Raw genomic sequence first — 14,703 nt, forward strand, 5'->3', positions numbered from 1 at the left:
TCTCGTCTTATAAATGCCCATAATTTGCTTGCAAAGGTTCTAGCCACAGGGTCTCTATTCTGTTAAGCAATGTGTGAGAAAGTTAATGCAGCATACAAAACAAAATAGCTTGATTCAAGGTAAGTCATTTAATCATTGCAATGACACGGTAAAGGGTCACAACAGACAATACCTCACGTCTTTACCATCTTGGTCTGGCTTGCGTCTAGCACTAACCACGGCTACCTTTCTCATGCAGTGCAATATATCTCCCCTTTACCCCACCTGAAAGATTAGTACATCAGTGGTCATATCCAAAAGGAAACAAAAAGAAAGTAAAACATGATCTCTCTTTTTATACCATAAAATAATGCTCTGGCAAGTCTGACATTTGTAAAAACTGTTCTAGTATATGCAACAAGTATGAAAAAACAGAAGGGTGTTAAGCACAATGTTAAAAAAAAAAATAAAATAAAAAAGATGCACATATATAATGCCCACTGCTGCTGCTCATCTCCTGTCTGTAAAATAACGTGCATATGCAGCAGCACCTGAAGAATCATCAGGGATCAAAGCTACAGAACCTAATATCATGCCCCAACAGCCATAAAGAGTCGCCTGAACAAGACTTTAAAAAAAAACAAAAAAAAAACAAAACATTTCCTTAGAGAGGAACATCAGCGATTTGTGCACCAATGCTTCAGTCAAGCTGCTCGCCGTAAAAACAGCCAATTAAAGAAACTGAACTTGATGGTAGGGTGGCAGTATCGAGTGAATTTCATTCATTCTGCGATCATGTGAACATCTGTGATCATGTCAGGATCATACGTTTATTTATAAGCAGAGTGACAATATGAAAACGGAACTGGCCAACTTTTTCCACAGGTGACAGTCCTGACGATAACGTTTATCACGAATCGATGCAATTTCATAAGCGTCCTTGGAATCTCTGTTTCCGTCTGTGACATAACCCACTTTTTACAATGTTGTTTATTCATTTTAAAGTGTGTATTCATTGAGACATATGGACTGCACTTGACATGGAATTCTAGCATATGCAGCTAAAATACTCATGGAGTGACCTCCAGGCAGACAATACCAAATAATACTGTATTTAACGCCAGCCAATTCTCTCTGTTTGAGCCGGTATGGCTTTATTACATAATTACATGAGACAAAACCTATTTTTTCTGCCTTTTAAAAGAGCAACAAAGTAAATTGATGCAAAGAAAGATAGTAAAATAGAAATTCTATGATTTGTTTTTTTGTGAAATTTCATTTTGTGTAAATGGGAAGAGGTTGAAAAAGGCAGCACGCACTCCATAGACAACAACATTAAAGGTTTCAAAATGGGTCAGGCTGCCTTTTTTCCCCTTTCCCGTGATCGTCTCCATTACTATTCCGAGCAAAGCGATCTTCAGTAAGGTCCAGGAAGTGTGCAGGGAATGGGCTGAGGGTTGAATCTTAAGAAAAACATAAGGGGCCTGTTCACTCCCCCTCATCCTTTGTTTTCACTTCAAAATGATGTGATAGCCATCGTTTGTTTCAGCTGCAAATTCAATTGAAAGAGTGGAAGTTATAAAACAGAGGTTACCTGGAAACAAAGATATATTGGTTAAAACTTCTTAGTACTTAAAAGAAACTGGCTTGCTCGTACCTTTCATTGTGTCCAGGACAAAACACATCTCATCTTGAAAGTTCTGAATCATCTGTTTGAATGAAAATATGAAAGATTAAGTCAGAAAAAGAGAGAATAAGAGATCTTACATACTTGAAACGGAAGTAGCGATTTTATTGTGACAACTATCTATCTATCTGATTATTGAAAAAGATGAAAAATGTTGGGCGGGGACTTGGTTCTATGCAGCGGTTGTTGATTGGATTTTGATTTGTGGGCGTGGCAATCAAGAATGAATATGAGCTTGCAGTGATTTGAGGAGGGGTGGGGTTTAAAGAATTTGTTCACTCTAGAATTTAAATTTCCTTATAATTTACTCACCCCCATGTCATCCAAGATGTTCATGTCTTTCTTTCTTCAGTCAAAAAGAAATTTTTTCTCCATATAGTGGACTTTACTGGTATACAACGGGTTGAAGGTCCAAATTGCAGTTTCAGTGCAGCTTCAAAGGGCTCTACACGATCCCAGCCGAGGAATAAGGGTCTTGTCTAGCGAAACGATCGGTCATTTTCTAAAAAAAAATAAAAATGTATATACTTTTTAACCACAAATGCTCGTCTTGCACTGCTCTGCGATGCGCCACGCATTACGTAATCACGTTGGAAAGGTTACGAGTGACGTAGGTGGAAGTAGTGAAAAACTCCATCTCATTTTCTCCTCCAACTTCAAAATCATCCGACATCATTTTGCCTTTTTTTTGTAAAGGGAATTTGACTTTTGCACATTCGCTTTGTAAACACTAGGTCGGTACTTCCGCCTACGTCATGCATGACCTTTCCAACATGATTATGTAATGCATGAAGTCGTGGACGCTAGTGCAAGATGAGCATTTGTGGTTAAAAAGTATATACATTTTTTTTTTTAAATGACAGATCATTTTGCTAGATAAGACCCTTATTCCTCGGCTGGGATTGTATAGAGCCCTTTGAAGCTGCATTAAACCTGCAGTTTGGACCTTCAACCCGTTGAACCCTGGTGATGTCCACTATATGGAGAAAAATCCTGGAACGTTTTCCTTAAAACCTTCATTTCTTTTCAACTGAAGAAAGAAAGACATAAACATCTTGGATGACATGGGGGTGAGTAAATTATCAGGAAATTTTAATTCTGAAGTGAACTAATCCTTTAAGCAGTCAAAATTATTGAAGAAGTCCCGACATATGTCACTGGAGAGAGAGAGAGAGAGGTCGGTCGTTTTCACCCCCAAGATTGACATTTTGATGAAGCATTATGAGTTCAAAAAAGAATGGATGAATGTTCATAATGAGATCTATAACATGCATTTACAAAATTTTCATTTTGTGCCAATTTTAAACTCAGCATGAATTCAAAACTGACCCATTTACTTTAAAACATGTTCCTGGTCTTATCATGCATGTTACAAGAACATTGAAATGGTTTTCATTTTTAACCCACCATGCCTTCTTATTTTTCAACCCTATAATCCAAACTCTAGGCTTCAGGTTATTACTAATGGATTAAATCAAGGCTTAGCTCCCTTTTCTTGGTCAAGTCTGAATATCATTTGGAAATATGTGACATTACAGAAGTAAAATGTGTTGCAGTAAGGCCATTTTCATACTTGAGCTTTTAGCACAAACCTTGGTGCGTTTGGTCGGCATGAACATTTTGCAAACTTGATTGCACATGGTACATGAACATTCCAGTATGGAGCACAATTGGTATGAAAGCAAGCTGCTCTTATTTGTGGAAATGAACTGTTATCGATGATGGATTGATGACGACTGATGCACTGCAAGCACAGCAGCGGATTCTGCAAGCTCGGCAGAAATGGCCTTTAGCGAGCAGCTCACATCTCTTGCAATGCATCTTCAGACCAAACAATCGAAACAAAGTGTGAAAACAGCTTTAAGTTTGCCCTCTATTAAGTAGCAATAGGGTGAAAGTCAACAGAAAAGCGATCTATGCCGTGCTTCTGAAGTAAAGGGAATGTTTCTATATTGAGCGCAGGTTGGTGCTAGGAAACTAAACAAATATAAGTGTATTGCCAAAACAATGAAGGAAAAGAAAGCCTGTAGAGGCCCTTATTACCTCATCACTGACTAACACATGGATACCAGTGGGTCCCTGCTTGAAGATCTGACTGATCTGCCGTGGAGAGATGCTGAAGAGCTGAGCCAACTTTTCCGTCAGTTCCACAGCTGTTAACTCCTCCAGATAGATAGCATGATACACTAAGATGGGGTAAAGAAATATGAAAAACATGAGACCCTAATCAACAAATTGCTGCATAGAAAAAAAGAAAAGCAAAACATAGCTATCACAAAATATAAGCTATCACAAATCTGGAAAATTTAAAGACACCTGACAACATGAAATCAATACCGACTCTATTTATTTTCTCTGGTTATTTGACCCCATTTACTATGTCCCAGGTCATATTGTGCATATTATTCTAAAGAAGAAGAGAAAAAAAAAAAAAAAAACAAAAAAAAAAATCACTGCCGACTCTAAAAAGCCTTATTATTTTGCTGACATAACCAGACCATGCAGGTAAAGAAAAAAGTGATTTTCAAATGACTACCTAATAATATCACAGCCTAACATTAAATTCCTGCAATAACTTGAAATGTAATCAAATTTCGTTTGATCTTTCTTTTGATTTTGTTGATGTCAAACACACCGAAAAAAGTGTTGCTAGTCCCGTCTCCATTCTCATGTTTCTGGTGCTGTTCACGAGCCTGTTGGGACTCCTGGCACACATAGATGGTGAGCCTTGGACGGACCACCCTGTACAGGAACATACACATACACTGTTAATATATAATTGTTGGTTCATAATATGAAAAAAACCTAGAAAAAACAGAACATGGAAACTGAACACACAAATAAACTACTGTTCAAAAATTAGGGGCAGTCTTGAGCGGCAAATCAGCATATTAGAATGATTTCTGAAGGATCATGTGACACTGAAGACTTAAGTAATGATGCTGAAAATTCAGCTTTGACATCACAGTAATAAATTACATTTTAAAATGTAGTAAAGTTATTTTAAATTGTAATAATATTTCACAGTATTACTGTTTTTACTGTATTTCTGATTAACCCTCTTGTGTTCTTCAAGTAGTGGTCAAAATTACCTTTTTTTTTTTTTTTTTTTTAATTCAATGAAATGAATGTACTATATTGTAGTTTTTATTTAATATTTTGTATTTTTAGGCGTTTTTAATGGTACCAAATCATATTTATGCAGTAGTTATAATCCATTTATTACCTGTTAACCATTGTTTGAGCATAGACCTGAAAATGAAATTTCAACGGTCATAAATATTGAATGCTTTAGAGCATTGGTCTCTTTTAAAAGAAGACACTTGGCAGATTATTGCTGAAGTCAAAAAAAAAAAAAAAAAAAAAAAAAAAGAAAGAAAATAAGTGAACTTAAAAGTTATAGAAGTTTGTTGTTATGAAAAATTTCACAAAAATACTATTTTAAATTTTTATATGAAATATATATATTATTTTCCAAAACATGTTATTAAAAAATTCTATAAATCCACTTACACTTTTTGATAAAAAATGACCAAAGAGCACCAGAGGGTTAAATAAATGCAGCCTTGGTGAGCAAAAGAGTGTAGGGTACATATAGATGTACATAGATAACAGACACTTACCGTCCTTTAAGTGCGTTAAATAGTCTAATGCCATCAGCAGGTCCACAGATCTGGATGACATCCTCTCGGGTCAGTTTTAGCAGATCAGCACCTAAAGGTGACGTCAAAGGACAGTTAACACACTCGCACTAGGATTTTTTCATACTATACTAAAGGTAATATGGAATAAAGAGGCATATTACATCTTTCTGAACACATTATGATGAGAGAATGAGATTGGAGAGCATGTGTCATTTGAATGAGAATGATGTAAAGACCGATGTGGCACCGTGTGGTTGCTGAGTGAGCAAAGCCTGATGTGAGAGCTGTATGGAATGTGATGCACACTTATGTAAGCCTGATCGTCCCTTTACCCGAGAAGTTTGAGAAGAGACGGCAGAATGGTGAAAAACGGTTTCTATGGAGCCACTGCTGTGCTTCCTGTGGCGTTGCCGTGGGCAACAGATTCTGTTTGTTCGGGGGCAAAGAGAAAGGACAAAATAGGCCTTAGCACACTGACCATTAACTGATCATAATTTGTCTGTTTTTCCATTGAACAATCCCTCCACTGAAGTCAGACACACCCCCTTAAACTGTCTGGCCTTAGTTGAACCCACGTCAAACGTTCTTCTATATGAGTTCATCAACAGATTTAGTACAACTTAAAATCCTTTGCACACAACCAAGTTTTCCCTTTGGCAAATAAACATTTCAACATATTCATATTAGCAAATAAATTCATGTACCTGATTGCTTTCACTGTCTCTTGTAAGTAGGTGGCACGACAACTGTAAGGCAGAACGGTCTCTCAGTTTTAAAATCTCAGATTTGTCTTGAGTGTTATTATCTTGTTATGAGGAAGTATGTGGTGACTAACGGGGCTTATATGTTACGAATGAAACAAAAAAAAACAATGGGCTAAAACCTCACATAACATCAGCCTATAAACTAATGTAAAAATAATGTAATGTTTGGAGTCATTTTAAAAGTCTGTTATTTACAGCAAAAATCTAAATAGATTTGTTTAAGAAAATAAAAGTGCCAAACCAATCAATTAGATCAACTTGTAGAAGTAATTTTACATCCAATTTGGTCCCTGTATATATACACTTCTGTTCAAAAATTTGGGATCAGTAAGTTTTTATTTGAAAGAAGTCTCTTAATCTCACCAAGAATGCATTTATTTGATTAAAAATACAGTAAAAGTAATATTGTGAAATATTATTACAATTTAAAATAATTTCTATTTTAATATATTTTAAAATAATTTATTACTGTGATGCAAAGCTGAATTTTCAGCATCATTACTCTAGTCTTCAGTGTCGCATGATCCTTTAGAAATCAATCTTATATGCTGATTTGGTGCTCAAAAAACATTTATCATTATGATCAATGTTTAAAACACTTGTGCTGCTTAAATATTTTGTGGAATCTGTCATACTTTTTATAAGGATTCTTTGATGAATAGAAAGTTTAAAAGAACAGCATTTATTTGAAATACAAATCCTTTGTAACATTATAAATGTCTTTACTGTCATTTTTGCTCAATTCAGTGCATCCTTGCTGAATAAATGTATTCATTTCTTTAAAAAAAAAAAAATCTTACTTAGCCCAAACAGTAGTGTATATATTATTTTTAACAAAATATATAAGGGCTGGGCAATATGACATGTCATGTTTATCTGTGGCACGCTTTAAAGTTCCCCACACAGAAAACTAAAAAAGAAAATAAAATGGAATAAAGTTCCTTGCATTAGTATTTAATCTATTGTATTAATAAGTATTTTACTTATATATATTTATATGAAGTATATTTAAATTGTATTAAACAAATACAAAATATATATATATTTTTGGATTGAATTTCCAGCAGAAAAACTAGATCTAACATTTTGATCATGCTGCCCACCCTTATGCTGTATTTTATAGTTCTAACTAAAAAAAAAGAAAAAAAAAAAAAAGAAGACTACAAAGGCCAATACATAGTCTGAAATGTGCTAATGAACATGCAAAAGCAACAAAAAAAGCATTTTACAGGACTGATAATAGCAGCTGCAACAATATGAATGAAAACAAAGGGTTTTTGATGCACTACTATAGTTCTCCTGACATTATTAATGTACATGGAAGCATGGAGCATGCCACACACACACACACACACACACACACACACACACACACACACTATACTGAAGAGTAGCTATTGACCATTCCACTCCCAATACAGCTCAACTACTTGACTAGTAAAGATAGAGTGATCAGTTATGAATTCAATCCCACAAAAATGTAAATGGAACACAGATAAATTTGCTTGTACAATCATAATATATTGTTCAAATGAGAGAATGTAGAATGCAGAAATGTTGTAAGAGAAGAAACACATAAGAGAACATTGGGATGAATCAATCAAAGACTATGTCTCAGTCAAAGTGCTACGTAGTTTGCTTATATCTCAATGTACACACATATATGGACAGAGTTATGCTAATCCTAGAATGTCACTAGAAACACTTAATGAATGTTACTTTATGCTATTGAGATTTCACATATGAGAGAAGATGGGTGAAGAGAACAGATACACACTCACATCTGCTAACTGTACGACAGGCTCCGGCTGGTGATTGGGTGAACCATTTCTGCAAGACAAACCATTAGCCATTAGATGGCCACATGAAAGTAAATCAGTGCATGCTATTCCAAAAAAGACGAATGTCTCTTTAGCATTTTAACAATATATAATAAATTGCTCTTTTTTCTTATTCAGTATCCTTTTTTGCTCAGTTATGTGTCATATTACTGAAGTAAAATGGTTTATTAGCAAAACATTTTCTATGCATGTTGTTGTCTAAAATGACTGAGGAATATTTATAAAGCTTAGAAAATGTTGATCAATGATTCCTACCCTTCATTCACAGGAAAGCTGTTGTGGGAGCTGTTGAAACCTGGTGATGGGGAGTTGTTGACATATGTAGCCTCAGGCCATGGAGAGCACTGGATAAATACAAAAAACCAAATATCATCACATATCAAAATCAAGTTTAAAAAATAATATTAAAATAAAGGATGGAAAATATTGAACAAGTAAGGAAAGGATGAAGGAAATGGATATAAAGATGTGAAATGAACAGATTAATAACTTGGATAATAACATGTGGACAAAGTTTTCCTTTGGAGGCATTTGCAGTTGGAAAAAGGTAGTAAATTGCAATATGTTATTGCAATACTCAGCATATCGCAAAATGTTTAAAAACCGCAATAATATTTTGTTTTGTGGAGGCCTCTGGTGATTCCCACCCCTACACACACACACACACACACACACACACACACACACACACACACACACACACACACACACACACACACACTTACTGGCCACTTTATTAGGTACACCTAGCTAGTACCGGGTTGGACCCGCCTTCAGAACTGCCTTAATTCTTCATGGCACAGATTCAACAAGGTGCTGGAAACATTCCTCAGAGATTTTGGTCCATATTACATGATAGCATCACACAGTTGCTGCAGATTTATTGTCTGCACATCCATGATGTGAATCTCCTGTTTCACCACATCCCAGAGGTGCTCTATTGGATTGAAATCTGGTGACTGTGGAGGTCATTTGAGTATAGTGAACTCACTGAACTCATGTTCAAGAAACCAGTTTGAGATGATTTGATCTTTATGACATAGCTCGTTATCCTGCTGAAAAAAGCCATCAGAAGATGGGTACATTGTGGTCATAAAGGGACATGGTCAGCAACAATAGGCGGTGTCATTTAAACGAAGCTCAATTGGTACTAAGGGGTCCAAAGTGTGCCAAGAAAATATGCCCCACACCATTACACCACCAGCAGCAGCCTGAACTCTTGATACAAGACATGATGGATCCATGATGGATCCGTTGTTTACACCATATTCTGACCCTACCACCTGAATGTCACAGCAGAAATCAAGACTCATCAGACCAGGCAATGTTTTTCCAATCTTCTATTGTCCAATTTTGTTGAGCCTGTGCAAATTGTAGCCTCAGTTTCCTGTTCTTAGCTGACAGGACTGGCACCCGGTGTGGTCTTCTGCTGCTTCAAGATTCAACGTGTTGTGCATTCAGAGATGCTCTTCTGCAGAACTCTGTTGTAACAAGTGGTTATTTGAGTTACTGTTGCCTTTCTATCAGCTCAAACCAGTCTGGCCATTCTCATCTGACCTCTGACATCAACAAGGCATTTTCACCCACAGAACTGACACTCACTGGATATTTTCTCTTTTTCGGACCATTTTCTCATTCTCTGTAAACCCTAGAGATGGATGTGTGTGAAAATCCCAGTTTCTGAAATAGACCAGCCGCCTGGCACCAACAACCATGCCACATTCAAAGTTACTTAAATCACCTTTCTTCCTCATTCTGATGCTCAGTTTGAACTTCAGCAGATCGCCTTGACCATGTGTACATGCCTAAAGGCATTGAGTTGCCGCCATGTAATTGGCTGATTAGATATTTGAGTTAACAAGCAGTGGAACAGGCCTACCTAAAAAAGTGGCGAGTATATATATATATATATATATATATATATATATATATATATATATATAAAAAATAATTAAACATTTATTATAATATTATAAAATATTAAATTAAAATCTCTAATATTAGAGAGACAAATTCAATGATTCATTTCATTTAAATATTCATGACAAACCCATGTTTTCCAAGGCAGCAGATACACACCTCAGTGAGAATGGTGGTTTCATATGAAGGCTGGTATTTCTCCTTTTCCTGCGGTGCTCGCTTCTCCATTTTTTCTCTGTCTGTTTTCTGCTTTCTGTCTGCACCTTTAGGCTAAACATGAAAAATACCACGAATTTGCATTACATTTTTAAAGAAGGTTCTGTTTCGGTAGCATGGTTACACAAAAATGATGCTGCACTGGTGAAACAGGACTTGCATTGAAACAGAGTACAGATGTCACATTGTAAATGTTTATCAGCGCAGGCCTCGGCCCACCTTAAAAACTTTGATTTGGCAGCTGGCGGAGTGCAGGTGTTCAGTGTACTCCCCAGCCTCGTTCTCCTTGAAAGTGTCGATTTGAACACGAAACGGCACTCCCTTCTCTCCTCCATGCTTACGCATGGTGAACTCTGTGCTTATACAATGAACCTAAACAAACAGGGAAAATGAGTAACAGGGAATGATATTAAAAAAAAAAAAAAAAAAAACATTTAAAAATAGTCTAATTTTTTTTTTGTCCATAGCCTACAATGCATCAATGGGATGCAGTGTTGCTTTGGACCCTACAGACTTCTATTATATGGACAAAAACTGCTGAAATGTTCCTCAAAATATTCACTTTTGTGTTCCACAGAAAGAAAGTCATGCAGGTTTGGAATGACATGAGCGTGAGTAAATGATGACCGAATTTTAATTTTTTAAGTAAACTATCCCTTTAAGATGGTTAAAGTGCATCCTAACGAGGAGGTCAAAGTTAAATTGTCATTGACAAAGTACATAGATTGAGTATGAATGGCTACATTAAAAAAACAACAACAAGAAAACAACAAAGACACAGATCAAACCTCATCTTGGGATTTTTAAGGCTCCACTGACAGTTGTTCTTGAGGTCAGCAAAAGCAGTCTATGATACCTGAATAAACACAGAGGTCCTTTTCGAAGGGTCCCAGAGGAACTCCACAGTGTTGAGCTGTGTAGGGTTTGCCCTGGGATCAACCACCCCTACCGACATTGGGATATCTGAGGATTTCAGTGCAAGCATGTTATTAATGTCTAAAACACTGATATATTGAAATGACAATTACTTGCAATCTGTTTATTATTATCTTACTGGGAAGTGGTTATAATCTGATCTTTCACATTCTGTGAAGTCATCGGTTACAGTATTTACCTAAATCAAGGATTCTGTCTCCCGGTCTGTTCCAGCGCCAGCCCTCCAGCTGCTGGTGTTCAGTGTACTGAAGCCGGCGGTCGTGAAACACGACACGGATAATGCTCTGCGGGGAGTAACCACAAGAAAAATAACAGTTGAGATCAACCACAGGTAGTCACAAGAAGCACATATGATTCATCAGGCCATCTTCAGATATAATACAGTGAGATTAACCAGAACACTTAAAGGATTTTCAACAGCTAATAAGATCCTTTGATGCGCGCATAATCCTGTATGGGGGAAGCATGAATTATAGGGGATAAGAAAGACCAGACAGCAAATCCTCACCTTCACCATTTTCCCATTGATCTCAGGAAGCTCTCCCATTTTCCGATTGTCCAGCATTCGAATCTCATAAGACTGTCCTGTAACCGGTGGGAAAAAGTTTATAGTAATACCAGTAAAGCCATTTGACATCTCTTGTTACTCTGCTTTCTATGCTTCCCTCTGTACAATAAAGAATGAAATAGTTTATGGAAACATTGCATTATAATATAAGGTTGGAAGACCTTACATATTATCATGAAAGAAAATAACAAATACTTACTTCATACATTTTTGAATGAATTAATTTTCACATTATTGCTGAATTTTATATTTATTACATATAAATATATATATATATATATATATATATATATAAATAAAATTCAGCAATAATGTGAAAATTAATTCATTTCAAAAATGTAAAAATATATATTTTTTTCTATTTTAAAATTATAAAAATATTTTACAATTACTGTAATGGCAAAACTCAGCATCATTACTTTTCAGTGTCACATATTCCTTCAGAAATATTTCTAATTTGCTGATTTGGTCCTCAGCAAACATTTTCTTCTTATTATTATTATTCTTACTATTAATGTTGAAAAACGTTGTGCTGATTAATATTTTTGAAGAAACTGTGATCTTTTGTAGAAATCTAAACATCTATACTGTCACTTTTGATTAATTTAATGCATCCTTGTTGAATAAAATAATTAATTTCTTTGGGACAAAAAAAAAAAAAAAATCTTACTGACCTCAAACTTTTGAACAGTAATGTATTTTATTAAAAGATTTATATTGACATCTTAAAGCTATAAAGTTCAGATGTTCTTCATCCAGTGTTGCTGAACAGACCTTGATTGAGGTAGGTGAGTGTCTCATCATGTAGTTTGACAGCAGGAGAGGTGGCGGCACACAGTACGTACTGGAAGGGAAGGATCTTATTGTCGCTTTCTGGAGGTAAATTTGACTCCTCCTGCTTAAAGATGGGGAGAGCTAGCACATCACTGAAAAACAGCAAGAGAAAGAGGAAAAGATGGTTGTGTTTTCTTTACAGTACAGGGACATTTCAGACAAGCTCAAGCAGCACATTTCTAATGCTATTTAAACATCTAAGAGCAAATCATCACAGATGGCAAAGCAGGACTGGAACATGCGGTTTATAGCAGACAGCTATTTTGTTACCTGGAGACCAGATAATGAGGCTAGACAGAGTGAATCTACCTCTCAACATGGCAATTCATTTCACTTTAAGCATTTAAATCAAAGGCTTGTGTTTTATAAACAAGTAGAACAAAAAAATGGTAATTTTACATGTGATTTGTCACTATGTCTCTAAGCCACTTGAAACCCCAAATATAGGATAAAACAACTCATCAAAGCCTACACACGATAACCTCGGCACAAATAGACTAGTAGTTTTCTAAATGGTTGACTTTCTGCACAACAAGTCATGTAAGAGAACACAAGATACAGAGTGTGCTTCTCTGAAAGGTCAGACAGTGCCAAAAAACATTCATCATGACATTTTAAACAGCCCGGTGTGACATGTGAACAGCAGAAGTTGGCATAGACAAAGTAGACAAGAAAAATAGATTAAACAACGCTCCTGAATAAGATAAAAACACAAATCAGATGAACATACAGTACTTTAAAGAGCTATAATTCAACAAAAAATGATATTTATCAAACCATACAGGTCTCAAGAGTCAGGACACACCAAAACAATCTAAACAAACTCACCTCATGCTGTATGCACCAGCTCCAAGTTCTTGCCCGATCCCTGACAGACTGGCATCAAAGTCCTGGACCAGGCCAGACTCAATCACCTCATCGGCCAGAGGTAGTTTCAGAGCCCAAGCCATGACTTTAGACCTCCAATTCAAGTGAACTTAGGAACAAATGAATCACAGTCCTGAGAGTCTCCCTATGGGTCTAGGGATGATCACAGACGCCTGTCTAAAGAAACAGAGGGGAAAAATGGATTCGATGGATCATATATTAAGGTTTATTTTATGGTTAAAAATATTCATTCTGAACTGGAAAATAAGTTTATGCAGTTTTCCAATTCAAGAAATTAAAAAAAAGTATTACTATATAAAATATAATGCTAAAGACGGAACATTATAGCACATAACCCCAAAGTGACTAAATTCATAAGTACTAACAAACCCTACACATGACGAACACGTTTATTACATTACTTAAGTCATTTGGCGGGAAAAAACTTAACAAATATCATATAAAATAAAGTGCTTTATCATATATGACATAATAAGAGTGTAAATTACCTCTGACAGCAGTCAGATAAAGAATGTAATAAAGCTCATCGTTTCACGCCATTTTCCCACCCATCGTCCTTCTTTTGGCAAGACAACTTCGTTTTGCTCGAAAGAAGACAGATTAATTTCCTTCACCGGTCGCTCTAAAAAGTGACGACGCTGCTAAAAATTCGAAGATAATTTATCAGGTTGAGTTTTGATTGAATAAATGTCTGTAGTATAATATTACATGTTTGTTTATCTCTTCTACTCTGTAGAAATTGCCGTAATATCCGCAGTACTCTCCCTCACTAACGGCTGGAACAGCGATCGGCTCAAGAGCATTAGCGGCCCCAATCGCCCTGGAGGCGCGTTGCCTTTTTGTCATTACGCGAAATTTATTATGAAGAAATATAGCACAAACACAAAAACAAAACATTTATTAAAATAATAATACAAAAAAATAACAAGTATAAATATAAGCACAAAATAAGTATTTTTATAAATAACATAAAAAAATATAAATTAAATATAAAAAATTATATATATAATAGATACAGTATTCAAAATAAAGTCAAATTATCGAGACACTTTATAGTGATAATACATTAGGCTAGGAACCCTGTGTAAATTTGAGGTGGACTTTTATTCTCACAAAATATCACAGTTTGCTAGTTGATCGACCTTATTCACAGCAGCGCCATCTTTGATTTTTAACGGGTTGTGGGGGATAGGTACTGTTATTTAATGTGTATTTAGATGTTTCTCCTGACAAAACACCTCAAAAATATCTTTGCAAAAAATGTCAGTACACAAAAACTCCAGACAACATGAGCTGTGGAAAATAGTAAGTGATCTAGGAGCTTTATTTAGCTTTTTACATTGAATGCCATTCATTTTCGTCTTAATCTTCTTCTTCTATGGCGCTGCTCTGATTAAGGTCTGTTAAACATATAAACAAAAAAAAA

At 35.7% G+C, this 14,703-nt stretch overlaps 1 protein-coding gene across 2 annotated transcripts; it reads right to left on the reverse strand.

Annotated features, from left to right (window-relative positions):
* Nucleotides 1-109: 109 nt before the first annotated feature.
* tfcp2 (transcription factor CP2) lies at nucleotides 110-14,060 on the reverse strand. Of its 2 annotated transcripts, XM_051879714.1 has the most exons (17): nucleotides 13,766-14,060; nucleotides 13,218-13,433; nucleotides 12,330-12,481; nucleotides 11,496-11,572; nucleotides 11,166-11,271; nucleotides 10,908-11,014; nucleotides 10,271-10,423; nucleotides 9,995-10,105; nucleotides 8,171-8,259; nucleotides 7,856-7,904; nucleotides 6,015-6,056; nucleotides 5,643-5,736; nucleotides 5,290-5,380; nucleotides 4,302-4,408; nucleotides 3,710-3,852; nucleotides 1,637-1,688; nucleotides 110-1,528 (listed from the first exon to the last, which is right to left on the reverse strand). In XM_051879714.1, the coding sequence occupies exons 2-17, from the start codon at nucleotides 13,337-13,339 to the stop codon at nucleotides 1,491-1,493; spliced, it is 1,533 nt and encodes a 510-aa protein (XP_051735674.1). In that variant the 5' UTR covers nucleotides 13,340-13,433; nucleotides 13,766-14,060; the 3' UTR covers nucleotides 110-1,490. The 2 variants fall into 2 exon arrangements, with proteins under 2 accessions (XP_051735674.1, XP_051735675.1); XM_051879715.1 differs by lacking the exon at nucleotides 6,015-6,056.
* Between the last annotated feature and the right edge of the window lie 643 nt (nucleotides 14,061-14,703).

The sequence above is a fragment of the Ctenopharyngodon idella genome, chromosome 22 (genome assembly GCF_019924925.1).
Source record: "Ctenopharyngodon idella isolate HZGC_01 chromosome 22, HZGC01, whole genome shotgun sequence".
Lineage (NCBI taxonomy): Eukaryota > Metazoa > Chordata > Actinopteri > Cypriniformes > Xenocyprididae > Ctenopharyngodon > Ctenopharyngodon idella.